The 23782-nt window shown below is 51.1% G+C and overlaps 2 protein-coding genes across 12 annotated transcripts; one reads left to right on the top strand and one right to left on the bottom strand.

The window, feature by feature from the left end:
- The first annotated feature begins 5840 nt into the window (after window positions 1-5840).
- Window positions 5841-14127, top strand: ZNF692 (zinc finger protein 692). 8 transcript variants are annotated; one of them, XM_061151142.1, is made up of 13 exons: window positions 5841-5965; window positions 6626-6813; window positions 7077-7108; window positions 7386-7649; window positions 8193-8241; window positions 8339-8461; window positions 8744-8962; window positions 9050-9127; window positions 9225-9303; window positions 10706-10820; window positions 13054-13152; window positions 13406-13505; window positions 13648-14127. In XM_061151142.1, the coding sequence occupies exons 2-13, from the start codon at window positions 6638-6640 to the stop codon at window positions 13943-13945; spliced, it is 1632 nt and encodes a 543-aa protein (XP_061007125.1). In that variant the 5' UTR covers window positions 5841-5965; window positions 6626-6637; the 3' UTR covers window positions 13946-14127. The 8 variants fall into 8 exon arrangements, with proteins under 8 accessions (XP_061007125.1, XP_061007123.1, XP_061007128.1 ...); XM_061151140.1 differs by having other exon boundaries at window positions 8741-8962; XM_061151141.1 differs by lacking the exon at window positions 5841-5965 and adding an exon at window positions 6038-6058 and having other exon boundaries at window positions 8741-8962.
- Window positions 14128-14648: 521 nt separating this feature from the next.
- On the bottom strand, window positions 14649-23357 carry ZNF672 (zinc finger protein 672). 4 transcript variants are annotated; one of them, XM_061151149.1, is made up of 5 exons: window positions 23018-23234; window positions 22480-22940; window positions 19609-19659; window positions 18695-18801; window positions 14649-17200 (listed from the first exon to the last, which is right to left on the bottom strand). In XM_061151149.1, the coding sequence occupies exon 5, from the start codon at window positions 16971-16973 to the stop codon at window positions 15576-15578; it is 1398 nt and encodes a 465-aa protein (XP_061007132.1). In that variant the 5' UTR covers window positions 16974-17200; window positions 18695-18801; window positions 19609-19659; window positions 22480-22940; window positions 23018-23234; the 3' UTR covers window positions 14649-15575. The 4 variants fall into 4 exon arrangements, with proteins under 4 accessions (XP_061007132.1, XP_061007134.1, XP_061007131.1 ...); XM_061151151.1 differs by lacking the exons at window positions 22480-22940; window positions 23018-23234 and adding an exon at window positions 23288-23357; XM_061151148.1 differs by lacking the exon at window positions 22480-22940.
- Between the last annotated feature and the right edge of the window lie 425 nt (window positions 23358-23782).

The following is a 23782-nucleotide window of genomic DNA, read 5'->3' as shown; positions in this document are numbered from 1 at the left end:
AAAGACTTTACTTTACCTTTCAGTCCTAATTTTAGGCTCCTCCTCTAAGTAAGCTTGACTTGGATGGCTAGTGTTTTATCAGTACCCTCTACTTGCCATTCTGTCTTCTTCATCTCTCATCTATATTTGAATACACAAGTGCATCCTGGTATAGAGGATGAAGATAACTAAGAGGGATGAAGATAACTAGAGGGAGCCCCTCTAGGGATGGAGAGGAGGAGACAGGACATTTCCTCTACTACAGGAACCCTATCTTTATCTGAGCTTTCTTCACCCATCACATCCACCCCACAAAGCAGCATATAAGACGCCAAGTTCAGATTTTCCCTTTATTTCCATCTTCATCAGGGGGAGAGGTATAAGGTTGGTCCACGTGCCTGGGTTCTAACCTCACGTTTGCTTGGAACTTTTCCCGAGTCCATGACATTTTTGCCTGATTTTCAAATGTTTCTTCCTTTCCTGGTATTTACTCTGGAAACACCTTCATTTCTTCAGCAACACACCAAAGGTCTAGGTGCACGTATCTCTGCTACAGCCTGGATGATAAGCTAGCTATGTTTGTAAATCCACGATTTTCCGCAAGCATTCGGCAACGGGGCCTGTCCTAGGGGGACCCCAAGCGGAGCCCACTCCTTCGGACTAGCATGGGCAGCGCGCGGGCCACCCGCCGGCCACGCATCAGGAAGGACGTGGTGCGGGCACGAAGCGCAACTCTCGAGGACAGGAGCGACCGGAGGGTGGAGCCGATCTCAGCAGTCGCGGTTGTCCGGCGCTCGCCTCGTAGGTCCGCACCCTCCTGACTTAGTCGGGTCACCTCGCGCGCGATCTGGTTGAAAAGATCCCGCTCCACCACGTGCAGTATCACCACGGCGTCCCTGGATAGGGGCTGCTTCAGCACCTGCACCACAATGTCTCCCCGCGACCGGCGATGTGGGCGTTGTGTGTTCCGCGGCGCTCCCTGCCGCAGCGGCGGAAAGCACCCGTGCTGCTGCAACATTCCAGAGGGTAAGTCTCCCGGGTGCCAGCTTTCTTCCCGTTCATGTCCTCAGCCCTCCTGGGCTGCGACCTGAGTTTCCAGATAGCAGGCTGGTTTCTTATGACTCGTCCCGCCCCGCCCACTTGCCGTCACAGAAGATAGTGGCGGGCCACTCTCTGGTGTGATTGGGCTCAGGACAAAGGCACCGCCCACTGATGATCAAGAAGACAAACGGATAGAGCTCCTGGAGAAGCTAACTGGCTGAAGAAAATAGATACCAGACGCTGATTGGATGAGAGAGAGACAAAGGGTGGGGTGTAGGACTCTAGCAAAGACTTGGGGCCTGAATAGGCTAATTGTGTCGGTGGGTCTCCTGAAATTTAGAGCATAAACTTCCTGTGGAGTGCTCCTTCTCCGCTTTATTATTATTATTTTTTAAGTTTATTTATTTATAACTGCGTTGGGTCTCGGAGAAGGCAATAGCACCCCACTCCAGTACTCTTGCCTGGAAAATCCCATGGATGGAGGAGCCTGGTAGGCTGCAGTTCATGGGGTCGCTAAGAGTCGGACACGACTGAGCGACTTCACTTTCACTTTTCACTTTCACACATTGGAGAAGGAAATGGCAACCCACTCCAGTGTTCTTGCCTGCAGAATCCCAGGGACGGGGGAGCCTGGTGGGCTGCCGTCTTTGGGATCACACAGAGTCAGACACGACTGAAGTGATTTAGCAGCAGCAGCAGCAGCGTTGGGTCTTAGTTGCTTGTGCAGGCTTCTCTCTGGTTGAAGGATGTGGGCTCAGTTGCTCTGAGACATGTGGGATCCTAGTTCCCTGACAAGGGATGGAACCCACATCCCCTACAATGGAAGGTGGATTCTTAACCACTGGACCACCAGGGAAGTCTCCCTTCTCCACTTTGAGTCAGGATTTCAGATCAAGGCTGTAGCAATTTGGCTCTCCTTGAACCAGGGGGGTGGAAAGTGATTTTTCTATTTAGAAAGAAGATATTGAGAACTCAGAGGGTACAATAATAATATCAGATAGAGCTTTTCCCAAAGCAGGAGATAAAAAGGAAGTCATGGTGCCATCTAGAATCCAGAAAAAATAAATGTCATGAGGATAAATGTAATGTCTCCCCACATGAACCCCTAAGCCTCCTCACAAGTTCTTCATGGGGAGACTTAGGAACTTAACATGAAAAAAGCAACTGGCAGTTTCAAGAGGCTGTAAAGTAACTCAACAGAGCTAAAGCAACAAAAAGCTCAAATATAATCATAACTTTTGAAATGGGGTGATAAAATGGAATTCTTAGATTGAGCTAAATACTGAAGGCAGATTGGGCTAAGAACAAAAGGCAGAGAAGAAATATAAAGAATCCCCTCTTCCCATCCATGCCAAAGTAATTAGTGCTTGTCTTCAGTACCTACAAAGGAGGGTGACTATTGAGAGGGTTGGCTCATCCCTTACTTCAGTGATGTAAGAAATTGAAGAGAGATTGAGAGGGGAAAAAAAGGATTTGTTTGGAGAGGGTTATTGGAGGGTTAAGGGGTTTAGAGCTTTGTAATTTTGAACCATATCAGACTGAGAGAACCAAGAGTGTGCCTGAGTCTCAAGTCAAGTAAGGGACTTTTTATTATTATTATCTAAGAGTAACCAAGAATTATTAAACTTGTTTGTAATTTCATCCATGGGAAAGAGAAAATAGTGTTTTGCAGATGTCTACTAAGGGACCATGAAAGGAAAGATTTTTTTTTTTTTCCTGTTTGTCCCCTGTGGAGTCCTGTTCTTTGGATTAATGAAGGATCTTTATTAATTAGCAAAGTATCTGGAATATATGAGTGATCTTTCCTCCAACCTTATATTAGGCAGACAAATACCAAGTTGAGTCATTGGTATCATAATTCAAGAGTATGAGATAAGCAGGACATACTGGATTCATCCTAAAAGGTAGTTTATGGATACCGTGTCATTTTGACTGTCTAAGCTGCAGAGGAGAAGCCTGGGATAGCCAACAATCTCATATACCGACAACAAACACACAAGCAAATAATTTCAGAGAACTAGAAGTGCTGTGAAGGAAATAGACCAAGTGGGCAGAGAATGACAAAAAGGATCTGAGTAGGTGATCTTGGAGCTGAGATTTACATAATAAGAAGGAAAACAACCACATGAAGAGATGGAGAGTGGGTATTCCACAGAGAAGCGACTCTCTCCAGCGTGTTTGGTACATTTGAGAAATAGTAAAAAAAATTTTAAAAAAAGTGGAACTAGTAGGACAGAGTAGACAAAGTGAGGAAAGGTGGGGGAGGCCAGAGAAACAGCCAAAGATCAGACCACACAGGCCTTGATGTCATAGTAAGGGTTTTGGATTGCACTGGTGACCATGAAATGTTTTAAGCAGGAGATTTCCTCCTTCCTGCCTTGTGCGGGTAAGAGCAGAAGGAAGCAAATCAATCTAGCAAACACTCTGTAGATGTGATTGTTATAGGATATTGAGATGGAGAGATTATTTGGATTATATTTGTTATTTTTGTTCAGTTGCTAAGTTGATTCCAGCTCTTTGCTGGACTGCAGCACACCAGGCCTCCCTGTCCTTCACTATCTCCTGGAGTTTGCCCAAGTTCAGGTCCATTGAATTGGGGATGCCATCCAATCATCTCATCCTCTGTGCCTTCTTCTCCTGCCCTCAATCTTTCCCAGCATCAGGGTCTTTTCCAATGAGTCGGCTCTTTACATCACATGGCCAAAGTATTGGAGTTTCAGCATCAGTGCTTCCAATGGGTATTCAAGGTTGATTTCTTTTAGGATTGACTGGTTTGATCTCCTTGCAGTCCAAGGGACTCTCAAGAGTCTTCTCCAACACCACAGTTTGAAAGCATCAATTCATCTGCACATATCCTTCTTTATGGTCCTACTCTTACATCCTTACGTGACTACTGGAAAGACCATAGCCTTGACTATATGGACCTTTGTCAGGAAAGTGATGTCTTGGCATTTCAATGTGCTGTCTAGGTTTGTCATAGCCTTCCTTCCAAGAAGAAAGCATCTTCTGATTTCATGACTGTAGTCACCATCTACAGTGAATTTTGAGCCCAAGAAGAGAAAATCTGTCACTGCTTCCACTTTTTCTCATTCTATATGCCATGAAGTGATGGGCCCAGATGATCTTAGTTTTTTTAATACTGAGTCTTAAAATTTTATTTTTTGGGATTTTTTAGGTGGGTCCAAACACCTTCGCAAATGTCCCTATAAAAGAGAAATAGAGGGAGATTTGATGCAGACAAAAGGAGAGGCAGCAACATGACTAGAGAGAGATTGGAATGATGTGACCACAGGCTTGGGATTGCTAGTTCATCACCAGAAGCTACCAGAGGCAAGGAAAGGATTTTCCCCTAGAATCCTTGTAGCAGAAATATTGCCCTGATGACAACCTCATACTAACTTCAGGCCGTCATAACTATGAGTGAAAAAAAGTCTATTGTTTTTAACCACTAAGTTTGTGGAGGTGTCACAGCAACTACAGAAAACTAATACAGGTGACCTGGAGTAAGGTTTTAGCAGTGAAAAAAGCTGGAAATGATCGGATTCACAACAAATTTTTGCAGATAGTATCAGCAGGATTAGATGATGTAGTCAAGGATGATTTGAGGTTTTTGTTCTGAACAAGTGGGTGGATGATGGTAACATTTACTGGGAACCTGGGTCTCCTACATTGCAGGTGGACTTTTTACCATTTGAGCTACCAGGGAAGCCCTTTAAAGCTGAGGGGCCAAATAAATGAAACAAGAAGAAAAAAGTCCAGAAGAGAGAGGACTTGGTCCACGGAAAAACCCCAAGCTAATCCTCTGAAGAGGATCCAACAAAGGAAAGGAAGAGCCAGGGAGGAGGGAGGAAAACCAGGTGTGTGTGAAGTCACAGAAGTTTAGCTTCTGTGAGGGGAGAGGGGTCATGGAGGGAAATATCTACATTGTCAGATATTGCTTTAAGGGTAGAGAAGCAGAGATGGAGAAGGAAATGGCAACCCACTCCAGTATTCTTGTCTAGAGTATCCCGTGGACAGAGGAGCCTGGTGGGCTGCTGTCCATAGGGTCGCACAGAGTCGGACACAACTGAAGCGACTTAGCATGCATGCATGCATTGGAGAAGGAAATGGCAGCCCACTCCGGTATTCTTGTCTGGAGAATCCCAGGGACAGAGGAGCCTGGTGGGCTGCTGTCTGTGGGGTCGCACAGAGTCCGACACTACTGAAGCGACTTAGCAGCAGCAGCAGAGAAGCAGAGAACAGACCACTGCCTTTAACAAAGTGACTGCCCCAGGTGACGTTGACAAAGCCCGTTCTAGTGGCTTGGTAGAGAGAAAAGCTCCACTGGAGTCAATTGAAGAGAGAACGGAAGTGCGTAATAGTCCACGGCAAATCTGGGCAACTTTTCGGATGACTTCTGTCGTGCGTACGTGCTCAGTCACTTAAGTCATGTCCGACTCTGTGCAACCCCATGGATTGCAGGCTGCCAGGCTCCTCTGTCCATGGGATTCTCCGGGCAAGAATAGTGGAGTGGGTTGCCATTCCCATCTCCAGGTGACTTCTGTCGGGGAACAGGGAATTGGGAGGGACAAAGAAGAACTACAAAGTAGGAATGGTTGCAGAGGCCACATCCCTGGGCTGGTTGAAGGGGCTGGGGTCGGCGCACGGGAGGAGGGCTTGGCCCTATGAACTCCATTTCCCTAAGTCTTTGGCCACCAAACACAAGAGCTCGCCGGGGTAGCGACCTTCCACAACCTTTCCACGGTTCAGCCAGGAACGTGAGCAGTTTGTATGGGAACCACGGCTCCCAGCAGGCGTTGCGCTGAGCGGCCAATGCGCATGCGCGCGCAAGCAGCCTTCCCCTCTCCCCTTCCCCCCAAGCCCCGGAGCCAGTTCCAGGCTGGAGTCACCGACGCGAAGGGGGACGGGTTCCTCTTAAAAGAGAAACACCGGCGGCGCGCGCGAGGTGGGCCCCTGTCCTCCCGCCGCTCTCCGGGCCTGCGCGCTACACGGGAGAGGCGCAGGCGCAGTCGGGCTGAGGGCGGGTGGGGGCGCTCAGGTAAGGCCGGGGTGGGGGTGGGTCGCGGCGGGAGCTCTGGGCGGCCGGGAAGCTGCCTTAGGAATTGGTCCATCCGACGCAGTGTGAGTGTTCAGTGGGGCGGCCTAGAACGGAATGGGGGGTGCCCTCCAGACCCCCGCCCCTCCCCGGCTTTACCCAAGTCGTCCCAACTGTGAGGAGCTCTTCCAGTGCAAACGACCTCGTCCCTCATTTACCAGTAAAGACTCAGGCCTTTTTCAATATAAAATTGTTACCTTACCCTTGACTCCGCCCTAGTTGAAAATTTCTTACCCCATAGCTCCAGTTCTGCACTTCAGTGTGCTGGGGATCAGGCCGTTCTGACTTTGATGCTGTCCCCGTACCTCCCACCCCAACGATACCCACCCTCTAGCACTAGTTTATACGCCCTGACATGTAAGCAGACTTGGTTTGGACCCGGTGGCGGCGAATGCTGTTGCAGTGGTTTGGTTCTGCCCCAATTCACCGATGAGGAAACTGAGGCCCCGGCAAAGGGTGGAGCTGGGGCCTCTGGACCCGTATCTGATCAGCGTCTCCTCCACCCCGCAGGGCCTGGTACTCATGGCGGCCTCCCCTGCGGACGCGTCCCGCAGGCGGCGGGAGAAGCGGCGGCAGTTGGATGCGCGCCGCAGCAAGTACCGCATCCGCCTGGGTGGCCATATGGAGCAGTGGTGCCTCCTCAAGGAGCAGCTGGGCTTCTCCTTGCACTCGCAGCTGGCCAAGTTCCTGTTGGATCGGTTAGGGCCCGGGTCAGGGGTTCTGAGGGAGGGCACCCAGGCTACAACACCCAGCACCTTACCCGTCCCCTCTCCCGACACCAAGTGTGGTCCTGCTGCTCTTTGCCACTGGCAGATTTCTCGTTGCAGAAACAAGGTCAGGGTGGTTTGTGAGCTCCCACGGTCTTCCCCCACCTCTTGGTCCCCTAGTGTGTGAGTGGCCAGAGCCAAGGGCAGTTGGCCACATGGGCCCTCGCTTGACCTGCCTCTTGTCCCCCTGGCAGGTACACTTCTTCAGGCTGTGTTCTCTGTGCAGGTGGGTAGGGAATGGCTGGGGTAGAGAATTAGGAGCCGGAGGGGGAAGAGGGGGGCAACAGGGAGTGGTGTGACCTAGAAACACCCTCCCTGAGGAGACTGGATCAGAGGGCGCCTTGAGTGAGTTTGGGAAGAGATGGGGGGAGTTGGACAGCTGAGAGGGGCCACCTGTGGAGAAGGGAGCAGGGGGTTGGGGTACAGGGCTGTGAATGTGGCTCTTCAGGATGAGAGGAGAGGGCCTCCCAGCTCACCCTTGACTGTTGCCTTTACTTCTCTAGGTCCTGAGCCTGTGGCCCCCAAGGAACTGCAGTATCTGGTGCTTCTATCTCACGCTCACAGCCGAGAGTGCAGCCTGGTTCCTGGGCTGCGGGGACCTGGGGGCCAAGATGGGGGGCTTGTGTGGGAGTGTTCAGCCGGCCACACCTTCTCCTGGAGCCCCTCTTCAGGCCCCAAATCTCCAGAGGAGCCAAATCCGACCCCTCTTCCAAGTACTGACGAGAGGAGCTGGTGCCCAGAGGCCAGGAGTGGGCAGGAGCCTGCCGGTAGGCTGGGGGAAAGAAGAGTTATGGAGAAAAAAAGAGGGGAACTCAGAACCCTATTGTGTAACTCAGAACCCCATTCTTCAAAAATGATCCTTTCTCAGTGGAAAAACTCTACGCTGATAAGGAAATATATCCTCAATATATTTTTAGGTATGAAAAGCAGAATACAGAATTGGATTTATCGTATGTTACCATTGGTGGATAAATAAGAGAAGAAAGGAATTTATTTGTATGTACTTATGAATGTATAAAAATTTCTGGAAGGGCATATAGGAAAACAGGTTACCTACAGGAAGACTGAGGTGGCTGGGGTATGGATTGGAAAGGAGACTTTTCACAGTGTACCTTTTTATACTTGTTTCTTTTTTTGGGTCATGTGAAATGTACCATCTCTAAAATCAGTCTTTCCTACTCCAGTAGCCTGTGCCCCTTCTTCCTTCTTCTTCCTAAGAGTCTTCCCACCACTTCAGGTCTTAGAACTTCACCTGTCCTCATCCCTCCAGTACAGAATTCCTTCCCTTTTGACCTTACCTGTGCCAACAGGTTTGGAATCTAACTGTGATGAGAGGGCTCAGGAGGCCAGGATGCCCAGGTGAGTCTGGGGTTGGGGAGAGGTGGACAAGATAGACCTGGGTGGACAATGGAAGTGAGGGAGCAGGACTTCACACTTGCCTTCCTTGGACCTGCAGGGGTGCGGGACCCCCACCAGAGACCTTCCCATCCCTCGGAGAAGATGGGGAAGAGGAAGAGGAGGATGAAGAGGAGATGCTCAGTGATGCTAGTCCCTGGACCTACAGCTCCTCCCCAGATGAGCAAGTTGGGGCTGAGGGAGGATGCTGAACAGAGTGGGCTAGTCGGGGGTGGGGGGGGGTGGTGGTGGCTGGGGTGGGGGGCACTCAGAGCTTTGCAGACTTCAGGGAGTGGCTTGTTGGTGGAGAGGGCAGGGTAGGCTTTGGGGAAGGCAGAAAGAACTAGAGATTTTGAACTGCGTGGAAAGTGAGTTTGGGATCTTTGCAATTTAGGGATTGGGGTTGGGCTGGGGCTGGCTGAGGATCCATGAGATAATGCCCTCCTCTTCATTCTCCTTTCAGCAGTGAGCCAGATGTCCCCAAACCACCCCCTTCCCCTGTCACCCATGCACCTAAGGATGGGGAGATACCCCCGGCCCCTGCAGCCATCCCAGCTCCTCTTGCTTCGCCATCCTCATCAGCATCCTCCTTGGGTTCTGGAGCTCCTAGGCCTGTAGAAGTCAGGATACAGCCAGAGCTCAGGGGGACCCCTCAAGCAGACCAGCAGACTGAGCCCCTGGCCAGGTAACCTGATGGCTGAGACAGAGGGCAGGGGCGTCCTGGGACATGGCCCTCCCTCGAGGCCCTCCGCTCCCTCTTTGCTGCCCATAGCCCTGGGAGTCAGGCTCAGTCTGCTCTGGCCTCGGCATGGGATGAGGACACTGCTCAGATTGGCCCCAAGAGAATTAGGTAGGACTGGGGAAAGGGGCCCTGGGTAGGGAAGGGTGAGGAGGGAGGTGGGGGAGCGCCTGCACGAGTCCTCCCGCTTCCTGTTCTCCTCCCTCAGGAAAGCTGCCAGAAGAGAGCTGCTGCCCTGTGACTTCCCTGGCTGTGGAAGGATCTTCTCAAACCGGCAGTATTTGAATGTGAGCATGTGAGGGTACAGGTTGGATTCTGTGTAGCCTCGTGGGTGGAGGAGGAGGGCTGAAGGAGAAACTGAGGTAAAGAAACCTGGGGTGTGGAGGGAATTCAGAGCCAGGGAGAGAAGGGTTGGGATGGATGTACAGAGCTTGCCTACATTTATAATCACTAATCCAGGTGACTGGTAGATAAGGCAGGAAACCAAGCCTCAGGGGCACAGCTGCTGCCACTGTGCTTGTTGCACAGGCCCTCTGTTGGCCACATGGAGATAATGGTGGCATTCCTCAGGCTTTTGAGGTGCTGGTGACTGTTCTAAGCACTTGATATGTGTCGAGTCTTCTGATCTTCTCAACATTCCTGTGGAGTGGGCGCTGATACTATTCCTGCTTTGCAGATGAGGAAACCAAGGAACACAGAAAGATTAAGCATTGCCGAAGGCTTCTCATTAATGTGTTAAGGTGCTACGGTTCCTCAGTCCATTGGGCTGCCTCGCTCTGCTGGCTCATGTGGGTGGTTTAGGAGACAGTCTTGTCCTCAGCCTTACTACAGGAGAGATTTGAGGCACAGAGACAGAAGAGTCCAAGCCCCACACTCAGCGAGAGCTCTCACAGGGTTCTGAGGCTGGGGGGCCCTAGACCAGAGGGGTGGTGAGGCCTGGGTGGATGGGATTTGGGAGAAGGGGAAGGTTCCCATGTGGTTGCAAAGCTCTAGGCTTTTGATAAGAACATCAGGGCTGGTCAGACATATTTGAGTCTATTAATGAAGGAGACTGAAGTAGCTTCCAGCAGTAGTTTAAATATGGGGAAATGGGATTATGGAGAAAGGGAAAGCCCATGCAGCTTAGTGAGCCAGGATGTGAAAATTAGACCAGATAAAAAGAGAAATATTTCCTAGAAATACTTGGGGAGTTAAGGTTGAAGAACACACTACCCTTAAAAGTGTTCCAAGTTGAGAGAGAGTGTGTTTCCAAAGCACATTTAGGAGAAAATGATACAATCCCATGGTGAGCTATTAATAAAATGTAGGCCTTCTGAGAGACACTGTTGGGCATTGATATTGATATCAAGGAGAGTAATCATAACCACCCAAAATGTGTTCCCATCCCTGGCAGATGGCAAATATATAGTTAGGGAACCAGGAATGTCAGCAGCACTGCATTTTGTTCAGGGAACTGGGCATTGCAGGGTGATGTTGTGACAAGAAGGTAAGATAATGGAAGTTGAGGGCAGGGCAGAGTAAGGGCAGGGTGGTATCAGGAAGGGATGGGATTGGGGTGCTCACATATAGGTGAGGACTGGACCACAGGTGAGGCGGTGACAAGAACTGCTAAGGAAGAGGGCAGAAGAGCCTGCCTTCTGGGTCAGCTCTGGTGGTCTCCCTGAGAAAACCATGTGCTTCCTTCCCTAGCACCACAAGAAATACCAGCACATCCACCAAAAGTCCTTCTCCTGCCCAGAGCCAGCCTGTGGGAAGTCCTTTAACTTTAAGAAACACCTGAAGGAGCATGTGAAGCTGCACAGTGGTGAGTTGTGGAAATGCCTTCTCATCTCCCCACTGTGGGTCCTGTCACCTCCCACTGTGGGTACCTTCCCCTCCCCCACAAGGCCCATCACCTCTTATCTGCAGGTTTTGTCACATTGCTCTGGGATAACTTCATTCATACACTCATCCTGCACTCTCTTTCTGTTGAGATCTTGCCTGCTTTAAACTGTTATAAGTGCTTGGATTCGGCAGTGAATAAAGCAGGCAGTACTCACCTTGTAAGATGTCCACTCTACTGACACTGGGCCACAAAGAGCTGTGAAAGGTGCTTTGAGCAAAGACCTAAGTGAAGAGAGAATGGAGGCTTAGCCATACCCACAGGCAGCTCATGAGAGGATCCTAAACTAGCATCTCCAAGCATGATCCAGGAATGGAGAGGAAGACAGGAGGTTAGAAAGGAAGAGAGGTCAAATAGGCAGTAGAGGCCTCCAAAACCATCTTCACAATGGCTTGGCTCCTGGCCACGTGTGATGGGCACCGGTATGTTGGAGGGAGGGACACAACTGATTTTAAAAGGAGCATTGTGACTGCCATGTGAAGAATAGAGGGACTGCAGAAATGTGCAGCACAGTAATGGCAACCTGGAGAGTCGGTGAGAAGTAGCTGGAGACTGACGAGTGAGTGAAGGTGGATCCCGGGCTACTGTGGGTAGAACAGATTGTCCATGGGTGGGACTGTAGAGTCAGAGGACTTGGAAAAAGCCTTGAGCCTGAGCACCTGGATAGAAGGTGATGTGATTCCCTGAAAATGACACATAAGCAGGCTTCAGGAAAGGGACATGACATTTTATTTGGGACATGCTAATCAGGTGTTCTAGAAAACATGAATCTGAAGTTCAGAGCTGTTGGGTAAAAAAGAAAAAAATGTTCATCATGAGCACTTGGGTGGTGTTTAGAGCTGTGGGTGGAGTGTTTCTACAGGGAGAGAGTGAACATAGGTAGAGAAGAGGTCTGAGCAGGGCAGGTGGGAAGGTCAGCTACAGAGGGGCCAGGGAGGCAGCTGAAGAGCAGTATCCGAGGAGCCAAGTGGAGAAAGCGCTCTAGGGAGGAGGGACGGGTGACCTATGCCAGTGCTGCCAAGCTGAGTGAGATGAGGATGTGGACAGGCCACCAGATAGGGTAGTGGAAAGCTATCCTTGACCAGATGACAAAATGGCATGTGACAAGGGAGATAGCAGCCAGCAGGGGGTGGGTCTGGAGTAGAGAAGAGCTGAGGAAGTGAAGACAGCAAGTACGGACAACTCTTTGGAGTTTTGCTGTGAAGGCAAGCAGAGAAGTAGGTATAAGCTGGAGGGCAGGATCATACAGAGATGATCCCACAGAGAGGAAAGGCTTGCTGATGCCAGGGTTGGGCATCCTTAAGTCAGTGAGGAGGGGGTGTGTCTGGGCACAGTTGGAAGGCAGCCACAGGGAAGCAGGAACTATTCACATATATGGGCACAGAAAGCAAGTTGCCTGGTGGATTAGGTGAGGGGAGGATGTGGGTGTTATTTCCCGGCTCTTTTCTTCTGGGTGACTTATAAAATGAGGTTATTGCTGAGTGAGTTTGGTAGAAAGAGGAGGTCATGTGCAAAATGCCCTTCTGGACTCTAGAAAGTGGGAGAGTGAACTGATCAAGGAAATGCAGAGGTACTGTGATAGGGCAGTGGGGAGGCTTGACTTGTAGTTGTGTATGAAAGTAGAGCCCAAGGTGGGGTATCGGGGAGTTGGTTGTCTGTCCTGCTCAACACACATGTGCAGGCCTGGAGCAACCAAGTGTTGTGTTTATCCTGAGTTGGGTTTTAACCAGGAAAATATAGCTGAGGAAAAGAGAGACAGGTGAAGTGAAGGAAGGCCATGAAGATGCCTTGGAAATGGACTCATCACAGAGAAGGGAAGGAGACAGTGGGAAGGCAGTGGGCCACTGAACTGGCGGCCTGGAGTTGTGGGATTACTGTAACAGGACAAAGGATGACTGGAACTAGGATGCTTGAAATTGTGATTTCTACATGGTGCAGTGATGGTGCATAACCTGGGAGTGGTGGCTGAGGAGGGTGGGGGGGGGCCAGGTTAGTGAGGGTCTGGGAACCAGGAGAGTGAGGGCTGGACATGTAGAAAACAAATTGACATCAGTGATAGTGACTGAGGAGAGAGCCTGGAGCAGGAGTTGTGTGGAGTACAAGTTAGTGATGGGGATGAAGGCTATAGGTACATGTGTGTGTGGTCTGATGGCAGGATATACAGAGCGGTGGTTGGGCAGAAGACTACAGGATGCCATGGAAAGGATGGCTGTCTCCTCTGCTGCAGGAGGTGCAGAAAAACCATACCAGGCCTGTGAGAACTGCTAGAGATGGGCAATGGGCAGGTGCTGTTAGAGCTGGCAGGCGGGTTCAGGGAGAAAGGAGAGGGGATTGGCTCTTGATACCCACATGGTGTCTGTCAGGTCACAGGGCACTGTTGTGGGGCTGGGAGGAGGGAGACATGCAGAGTAAATAGGGACAGTACTCCTTTGGAGGACTGGAAGGGGTGGGCCAAGGAGGGCCTCAGTTTGGGGATGGATGCTTGGCTATACCCTATATGCCCACAGACACCCGAGACTACATTTGTGAGTTCTGCGCCCGGTCTTTCCGCACCAGCAGCAACTTGGTCATCCACCGGCGCATCCACACTGGAGAGAAACCCCTACAGTGAGTGTGGGGAAGGGAGCCTGGTGTGGGGTGAAGTGGGGAGGTGCTGGAAGGACACCTGGGAAGCTGGGACCAGGAGGAACCCCTGGAGAAGTCAAGATGGGCTGAGGCACCTTCTCTCACTCTGCTCCCCCTGATTTAGGTGTGAGATCTGCGGGTTTACCTGCCGCCAGAAGGCATCCCTGAATTGGCACCGGCGCAAGCACGCAGAGACAGTGGCTGCCTTGCGATTCCCCTGTGAGTTCTGCGGCAAGCGCTTTGAGAAGCCAGACAGTGTTGCAGCTCATCGCAGCAAAAGCCACCCTGCCTTGCTCTTGGCCCCACAAGAACTATCTGGTCCACTGGATTCCTGTTCCAGCATCTTGGCCTCTGCATCCCTGGGGGCCAGTGAAGGATCCAGGTCCTCTCTGGCTCCTCAGGCTCCCATGCTGCTCCCTTAGCAGCAAGTATTCTCCAGAATTTGGGGGATCCAGGGACTGGAAAGGAGCAAGAAGGGCCAGATGCCTGGTGTCCAGGAACTAGGGTGATGGGGAATGCAGGGCAGGGGCAAGGCCGGATTTTAGGGGAACCAGGCTACTTGAGTCTTTCTAAAGGACAGAATAAACCCAGTATTTTACATAGACCTGTGTGGGCAGAGTGAGTATTTTGGCACCTGAGGTACAGAAATCTTGATTCTTTAAGAAACAGGCTCTGCTGGAATGTGCCTGAGTGCACCCTAAGTGCAGGTCCTGTTCCTCTCTCTGCAGCCCCCCACCTGCCCCCACTGTGAGGACCCAGCTTTCTTTCCCAATTCACTTTGGCTTCCCTTTTTTTCTGTGGAGAGTCACACACACTCTTGCCTTCAAGTAAGGCAGGGTGTGATCACTAGGTCATTCCAGAGGGATGGGCTGGAGAAGGATTAGAGGTATGTGACTCTGGGCCACATTTGTATTCTTTGTCAACCAAGACAACCAGATGTATAGGAGCCCCTGAAGAGTCTTGCCTTCCACTGCAAAAATGAGGGGGCTATATACATCCAAGGTTGCTGAGCTAGCCTGGGAAGGGACCAGAGACCTTGATTTTTGAAAGGGCTTGTTTCTTGGGTGACTCTTGGTGTCTGTGAATACAGCAGCCTCAGGTTTAACAAAGGGAGCTCTTGGCATCTAGAACTCAAACAATTCTTTATTTCACCACCTGCAAGAAAAAAAAAAATGGCCAATTCCAGGGAATTTTCAACCCTGCACTGTGGCCTCTGTGGAGCTGTTTTCCTGTGGTTCCAAGTGTGATTTGTACATAGCATTCTCACTCCACTTGGCAGTGCCCAGCTTTGTGGACCCATGTGGTCTTGTCTCAGATCCCAGGCTAATGTCCCCTACCTGGAGAACACTATCCTGAGAAGCACCCTGATCTGTACACCAACAGGTCTGTCCCATGAGACAGGTGGGCAGCCATGCTGAGGGCTCATGCCCACCTTTACATGCTGTGAAGCACTTCTCTAAGTGCTTCTGATGTGGAGATATCTTTCAGAAAAGTGAGCTCTTCCACTATTTCTCTGCAAATTTCCCATCTCTCAGAAGCTGAGGGAAAAAGCAGCAAGAGACTAACAGCCAAGTGAAAGGAAGAGGCGAGAAGACCACAATGCTGGTGGGATGTGACTCTAGCCACATCTATAGTCATTACCTGAAGAGATAGGATACCAAAAGTACCCAGAAAGAAAAGGTAGAGGGGACTCAGGCTGCAAAAAGGAGATGGAATAAGAGAAGACAGAACAATGATGGGAAGACAGGCAAGACCTGAGAGCACAGCAGCAGGGATTCGTCACACCAATACTTGGATGCTGTTCTACGCGTGGGGTCTGAGAGGTTTTCACTGCACCTACACCTCAGAGGGGGAGAAGGAAGGACTGAGAACAGGCAAAGAGCTGACAATGGTTGTAGGTGTAGGGGCACAGTGAGAAGCCAGGTGAAGTTCTACCAAGAGATGGAGAAAGGTGATAGGCCATGCTGTCTTTCCACAGACCTCTGTCTGCAAGTTGTCCCACCGTCTCTGTGGCGTTGTATGAGTGCTTGTCTAGCCCACTCCAGAGAAATCTCAACAAGTCTCTCTCAACTGAGGCAAAAAACGCCCTGGCTTTTCCTGTCCTGCTTGCCCAGCAACTATGAGTGCAGTGCCTGCCTTGGGCTGAGCGGCAGCGGCAGCAGGAGCAGTGGAGGCATGAGCACGCCTGTGAGCTCGCTGGTGCTGTGACAGGGAGCGGCTGTGGCTAAAACATTTGCCACACTCCGCACATTCCGCTGGCCGCTCGCCCAGGTGCGTCTTGCGGTGCAGTGCCAGCTTGGAACCCACACTGAAGGCCTTGCCACACTCTGGGCACTTGTGGGGCTTGTGGCCAGCATGGTTGCGCCGGTGCACATTGAGGTTGGAGACGCATGTGAAGCACTTGCCGCACAACTCACAGCGGTAGGGTTTCTCACCTGTGTGGGTGCGCCTGTGCTTTGTGAGGTCTGAGCGGTCGCTGAAGCAGCGGCCGCACTCAGTACATGGGAAGGGCCTCTCACCTGTGTGGATGCGCTGGTGCACCACCAGGTCAGAGCGCTGCCCAAAGCCCTTGCCACATGTGGCACAGGCATGTGGCCGCTCTCCCTGATGGCTGCGCCGATGGCGCAGCAGCGTGGAGCTCTCACTGAAGCGTCGCCCGCAGTCGCCGCAGGCGTAAGGCTTCTCGCCAGTGTGTGTGCGCTGATGGCGCACCAGTGTGGCGCTCTCCAAGAAGCCCTTGCCGCACTCCGGGCATTTGAAAGGTTTCTCACCCGAGTGCGTCTGCAGGTGTCGCGTTAGCGTGGAACTCTTGCCAAAGCTCTTGCCACACACACCACACTGGTGTGTGTCCAAAGCACCTGGCTGCTGAAGTGTGGAGTCACTGGGGCTCCTAGCTGCGTGGACACGCAAATGGCTCCGAAGTCCAGCGCCGCTGCGGAAGGCCCGCGAGCACTGTGTGCAGCGGTGGAGTGTGTCAGCAGGCACGGTTGGTGTTCCCCATGGGTGCGCCCGTGCCAGGTGGAAGCGCAGCGCGCTCTGGCGGAAGGCTCGAGGGCACAGCGGACAGCGGCGGGGCCTCTCGGGAGGGTGCCAGCGGCGCCGGTGCAGCAGCAGAGCCGGGAGGTGTGGAAAGCATCCACCACAAGCTCGGCAGCGGCAGGAGCGGATGCGCCGTCTATGTACGCTCTGGTGCAGGTCAAGGCGGCCGCTGTGGCGGAAGCTCTGGCCACACTCACTGCAGATGTAGAGCGTCTGGCCCGCGTGAGTACGTCTATGTGCACGGAGGTCTGAGGCCTCTGCGCATCGCTCACCACACTCTAGGCAGCGGAAGCTGCTGTCACCACTGTGGGCGCGCTCATGCCGCAGCAGCACTGAACTGTAGCGGAAGCTCTTGCCACACTCACTGCACCCATAAGGTCTGCCCGCTGCCACCTCTGAGGCAGCGAACATGGTGAGGGCCAGGTTGGGAGCCCTCAGGGTGCAGAGTGCCACTCACACTCTGGAGTCCACCTTCTCCATCTGCGTTATTTTTAAGGCATAGAAAGGGAACAGTAGCAAAGGGAAAGGAGAGAGACCTGGAAAATTGGTCTGTAGATTCCAGGGTTCCTTCTCTCATGGCAGGTGCTGTGGCTGTTTCAGAGGTGGGCTGCAGCTAGGTTTACCATGTACCATGAGCCCTGCAGAGAGAAGGTCACTGTGAGCTTCAGCAACACCTATGACAGCTACACCTTGGGGAATGGAGGGTTAAGCACAGGCTCCCTGTTTTCTGTAGCTCCCTCAGTTAGGTCATCTCTTGAATTCCATTCTCCAAGAGAGGAGGCAAAACCATGGGAGTCCTAGAAATATAGGCCAGGGAGGGGTGTGTCCTTGTGCCACTAGGAAGGGTAGGAGGGACTCAGAGGGAAGTTTGTCTCCAGTACAGTGCTCAGAAGAGGAGGAAGTGTCCAGCTTGTTTTATAGCCTTAGACCAGGGATCCTAGCCTGGTGATGCACTAGGAAATGACCAAGGAGGGATGGGCAATGAGAAGTCCCCTAGGCCTAAACCAATCAAAGCCTTCTTCCAAAGACTCAGGGTTTCCTGAGTAACCAATGTGAACTGAGCCAGGCCTAGACTGGAAGTGGTGAAGCATAACCCCCTCAAGCAGCAGCAGCCCAGGCAACAGGCTCAGGAATGGCTGGGACCTGAGCAAGGGAAGGTATTTGACAAAACGGAAGTATTGCTCCTTGGCTTTGGACAGCACCTGATAAGCAGTCACTCCACACCAGGGCACACTCTCCAAGTTCCCTGGCCTAACCTTAAGAAAGTGAAGCAACTCAGGACCCAGGAAAGGGGTAAAAGAATATTATCAAAAGTTGATGGTATTATTAAAGAAAGTGAAATGAAAGTTGCTTAGTCGTGTACAACTCTTTGCAACCCCATGGACTGTAGTCCATGGAATTCTCCAGGCCAGAATACTGGAGTGTGTAGCCTTTCCCTTCTCCAGGGGATCTTCCCAACCCAGGGATCGAACCCAGGTATCTCACATTGCAGGCGGATTCTTTACCAGCTGAGCCACAAGGGCAGCCCATTATTGAAGAAGTGCTTTTCAAATTTCTAGGGAGGGCGGGGAAGGAAGAAGGAAAATCCTTTCTGATTCTCAGGGCATCCAAGTTGTTTGCAAACATTCTGCAGACTTTCCTCACTACCCCAGCTCCAAGGATCTGAGAACCTGAAGTAGCAAAGAAGCCCCTTTATGGGGATGAAATCTGCTCTGCTATTCTCTTTATCTCAAATGGTATCCCTGAATCCTTCTGACAAGTTGGCCCAGATGGCTGTCCATGAGCAGGATCAGCATTTGTGCACAGAACTTCCTGTGCCCTCTATCTAAAGCACAAATGGGGCTGCTCTCCTAACCTGGCGGCCTCACCACTGACTGCCTCAAGACCCATGGCTCTGTCCCCAGTTCAGTTCAGTGGGACATGGGAGACAGGTATAGTCACTATCAATTACAGCCATGTCACCCAACAGATCAGAGATAGGAAGTAAACAATAGTCATCAGTCATTTTCTTATTAGCAGATGGCAACTCTAAATTTCCAGAGCTGTGGTTAAAACACCCCACAGATGGGGTTCTAATCTTCTGGATGCAAATGGAGTCAATTTAAAAAAGCCTTTAAAGCTAATCTACAGACCTGCAGGAGTGGGCTCTGAAGCTTCTGCTCCCCTCCGTACTACTGGGCAGGAGTGGCTGATGTAGGATGTTCTCTCTCTGTGCCTCTGGAGCAGGGTGTGCTGTGCCCTGCAGGAGGGATAAAATAAGAGGGAAAATGTGATTTTAAACTGAGCAGAGAGGGCAGTTGCAAGAAGAGAGAAGGGAACATTTCCTGGAAGAGAGGTATTTTTTAAACGGATATTTTCAAGTATAAAAAACTTAACAAGAAGAGTATCACAGATCACTCACTCACCTTCAGCATTTATTTACATTCTAAATTATGGTTCATCTACGACATCCCTCCAACTTGCCCCAGCCCGTACTTGTTTTTGGAGATGGGGTGGGGGAGGTGCACAGTAATATTTTAAATCCTGGTCATCTTATTCAAAGAGTTTTAAAATCTGTAATTAGGAGTAAGAGACCTCTGCAGACCTGAGAGCAGACTTTAGAGTGAGTCTCTTGGTTCTCCCAGAAGGAGTTTTCAGCCCAGACACTTGCTTGGGTTGCTGATTCTAACTGGTCAAAATCAAAGGAATGTTTGCTCTCGTGTGAATAAAACCTCTCAGGGGTCAGTGGTTGATCCCAAATGCCAAGGAAAGCAAGGCTTATGTCCTAGTGAGTGTTCCCCCTTACCTGAGTGTCTCTGGAGACCCTGGCACCTCTCAGGCCAAATTTCTGGGATCGAACCCTCTACCAGTCTACCGCTTTCAAGGGTACATGTCCAAGGAAGGTAAGACAAATGTACAAGCATAAACACACACACATAAATGACATAAACAAAGATACCATTTTGCCCCATTACAGACATGGAATAAGAGACCCTGGTCTGGGGTTGCAGGTTTGGTGCTTGAGTGTCAAGGTGTATCCTTCAAGTTTCACTTCTGTTCACCTTACCCCATACTGGAGCTTGCCCTTGAAGGAAACGGTCTATGCCTGGAAGAAAATCTGAAAAAAAAAAAAAAAAAAAAAAAAGTATTACCCTGACAACAGAACAATTTCCAGACTGTCCTAACCATCATTTTCCTGATTGAGTTTTGAAGTGTTATACCACCAAATTTCTTTGACTCTGGGGAAAAAAATAAGTACAAGGGAAGGGGGTAATTACGTGTGAATTTACGAAAAATCCTAGTTGTTTAATTTTAGTAGCTTTCAAGTATTTAATACTTAACAGATTTATTATATGTAACTAATAAAAGACAAGTACTAAGAAGATAAGCTAATGGCAAAACTTAACATCACAATACATTTCTGAGTTTCGTTTACCACAAAACGTATTTGTTTCTTAGTAGATATTGCCAGCATTTCATGTCATATCTAATGGTTCACAGGAGTGTTGGACTAAATCAGGATTTAGTACATTTACTAACAATCTTCTGTGAGAGAAGTGTAGTTCTTTTTCTTCTGAGTTGTACTGTTCAGTCAGAATAAAGATTTTCCTCCCTGGTTATCTTTTCTGCCAGGCCAACATTTCTGGGGCATTGTGAAGAGGTGAATGATCATCTCAAAATTCCTCCATCTTTAAGCCAGAGTTGGATGCAGATGTGGGTTTGAGGGCCAAATGGCTTGGAACACATACAAAGGGAGGCTGCCCCACCTCACAGTCCCTGGAGGGGACTGCATGGAAAGGCCACTAACCTCCCTGGCCCTTAGAACCAGAGAAGATGGCCACTCTTCTCGTCTCCTAAGATGTAGGGCTCTGGCCACACCCTCCAGAGGGTCCATTTGCTCTTCAGGAAAGTGAATATCTATAGTGCCATGTAGATCTGTTTGGGACTTGGGGTTGTGACTAGTGCAAAGCCTATCTCTGCTACTCTCCTAGTTGTTACCAGCATCAGTATGGAATGGCTCTCGTATGTTCCTGTGTATGTACTACTTTCCTCCTCCCACTAGTCCTTTGGGGTGGGTACTACTGGGTACCGCTGTGTGACCTAAGGTTCCCCTGCGGTGTGAGCTTTTCTAGAGCCACTCGGGCGGCAAGTGGGTCCAGGGACAGGAAAGGGATGGCAGGCCAGGAGGCCTGTCTCTGATTCTCCCTAATAGTCTCCAGCCCCCTGGCCCCGGCCAGTTGATAGTAGCAGATCAGGAAGTCCCAGGTGACCTCACAGGCTGCCATGGGAGTTGGGCTCACTTGTGCTTTGCATTCGATTCTTTGCAATCCTGGTATGAGAAGGAAACCGTTGGCCTTAGAAGTGGTTTGGAGAGTGGTAGCTGAATTTGGGAGAGAAGACTCTTCTGCTGGCCTCTCTCTATATACTTAAACCCCACCCTAGTCCCAGCCCTAAAGTCTGTTCTATTGCCCCAGCCTTAATGACAGTGTAGTCTCAAGGACTCCGAGATACCCCTAAAGGCAGATGAAATTTTACATCCATTATGAAGCAAATGATACACTTTTCACTGCTGGGAGGAGGAAGAGGGAGGAATTGGATGGATGGAAAAGTTTCCCTGGCCCACTGGAGCCTGATTTGGGTCTTTTCCACTTGTAGTTCTTTCTACCTGAAAGCCCTTTCCCTTCTTCATTCAATGCTCTGCCCCAATAATCCGTCCGCAGAGAAACCCTACTGAGCACCTCCACTCCTCCAGCCCACCCCCCGCCCCCGGCTTTATTCTGAATAATCAGTGAAAGTATCATTAAAGAGTGATTCCCAGTCCACTCTGGAAAGGTTTCAGTCTCTTTTCTAAGTGAGGATGGGGTATGAAATCCAGAGCAGCAGAGTGGTCACTCCTCACTTCCCTCTTTCCCTTAACAGAAACAAGGTCCAGTATTTTAAAAGACCTTGTCTCTTCCAGCTTCAGATCCAGTCTGACATGTTTAAAGAGTTGGTGGAAACAGAAATGACAGTTCCCCCTTCCCCTCAATTGCCCAAGCCTGATCATGATCCAAGCAGATTCTTTTGCAACTTTTTTTCACAAAGATTTTTCCTGTGAAGTCTGGAGAAGGTATGTATGTTGACAGGGAGAGAACATAGCAGAATAGTTTATTCTCTATGTTCCTTTGACACACGGGCAAGACTACAGCTCAGAAGAGCCAGAGGAGCCCAGAAGCGGGATGAGGGGAAGGACTATAAGGTGGTTTGCATTCCTCCTGGGCCTAGCAATAAGTTGGGCACACATAAGGCATCTAATGCTTTTTAAAAATGATGTATTAATCTGGAATGCTATTCTTTCAAGCATTAGGTTCCTGGAGGAGAGTGCCTCTCTCTAGTCATCTTATCCTCCATAGCCCTATCCCCTGCATACACTGCAAATACTCAGCCTTGGTTTACTAACTAGGAACTGCAACCTCTGTAGGGGAACTAGAGAGCCAAGTATCCAAGTTTTGGGTCTTCCATGACTGGCTGTGTGACCTTGGACAGGGGAGTCGTGTACCTAACACTCCTGCCTGAGAAAACTCAGTAGAGGAAACTATTATAACGTTTCCCACAAAAAGAGGTAGGTGTAAAGTCTGAGAACGGCAGTTGCTGAGTTTTTAGGATTTACTCTTCCCAGGACAGTTTTGAGGAACTCTGAAAAAGGGGTCTGACTCCTACCTCCTAAGCATCCTAAACGTTCTGCAAAACCTTTCAAGGCCTTCTCCTCCCCGACTGCCCCCAACCCCCGCAAAGAACCCTACTTAATGGGATTAGAGAAGTGTGGGGCTTTCGCAGACCCTTGACAAACACCGGGGGCTTAGAGTAAGTATTGACGTTGATTACACATTTTAAAGCTTGGTGTCTAGCACTTAACGGGAGCTGAGAACAACTATTCGAGGAATGAAGAACGCCGCACCTGAGCAGATCGCCTTCCCTGGCCCCCCTCCGCAGCGCAGCCAATCCCGGGCGCGTCAGTTAGTTTTCGTCACGAGTTGCTGGTCAGATTCTCCTTGGACGAAATTTCCCATCCCTGGGCCTATCTCAACTCTTTGCCCTAGGCGCCAGCCCACCCGAAGGGCAAGACAGGGCACCAAAAACGTAGTGTAGAGTAGGGGGCGTTTAATATGGTCGGGACCCGGAGGCTGCCGCTGCCCTTTTTTTTCAGACTCAGCCTGGCGATATTTGCGTCGTGGGGCCGCCAGCAACGAAGGTCACAGCGGGAAGACTGGTGAGGACAGACGGAGGGCAAGGCCTGGGAGGAGCAGGCCGCGCGGCAGCAGCGGACGCGGGCCGGCCAATCCCTTGCTCCGCTGGGCCTCTGCGTCACTAGTTGCCAGGGCGGCGTTCTTCACGGCGGCAGACGCTGGCCGCCCGAAGCTGAGGGAAAAAGCCGGGCGACAATTGGGGATGGCTGCCCCGCGCTAACCCTCCCTCCCGCCCCTCGGTCCCCTCACCGGTCGCCGACTGGCTCCTCGGACACCGCGCGGCTCCCACTCAGCTGGGTCGCTGACCCCCGCCTCCCGGATTGCGGGACTGTGGCGGGGAAGGGAGGGAAGGAGCGCGGGGCGGCCTAGTGGGGGAAACTGGGCGGTGCCTCTGGATTGAGGGTCACGCTCCAGCCCCGCTCTCCCGGGTTGGCCAGTGGCCTGCCTCACGCCGGTGCGTCACCGGTTGCTGGGAAAACTACTAGACGTACGACGGCTGCACTAAAGGATCGGCCTTACCTGCGCGGGCCGGAATTCCAGTAAGGGGGCGGGACCAATAGACGGAGCCTCTGGAGACTCCGGGCCCGCCTCCCTCCCGTGTCAAGGCCCCACCTTCTTCCTGGGCTCAACCAATCCCTGCCTCCTCCTTTGCCTACGTCCCACCCGGTCTCTTCCCGCCCAATCAAGAGGAAAAGGCTCTGAGCCCCTCGTACAGCCTCAGCGCCTAGTGGCGGAGTCCGGGTGCATGCTTTTGTGTTCCTGCGGTTCACAGGGGCAGGCGGGGACGCAGAAAGATATCCCCGCTGGTGCCGCAGCCTGGCTAGGGGTGCCCCGGGGTGGAGTGACCTTGGGGGCCACCCGCCCGAAAGTCCTGGCAGTAAGCTAGTGACTTCTTACAAAGAGGCCACACGTGATACCTGTTATCTTAATCCTTGCCACAGCCCTGCCAAGGAATTGATAACCCGTCCGAGATTGCACTACCAATATTGGGGGGTGCTCCTAGTTGGCTTTCCA

Source organism: Dama dama, chromosome 9, assembly GCF_033118175.1.
Source record: "Dama dama isolate Ldn47 chromosome 9, ASM3311817v1, whole genome shotgun sequence".
Lineage (NCBI taxonomy): Eukaryota > Metazoa > Chordata > Mammalia > Artiodactyla > Cervidae > Dama > Dama dama.
This window is presented reverse-complemented; position numbering and strand designations above follow the sequence as displayed.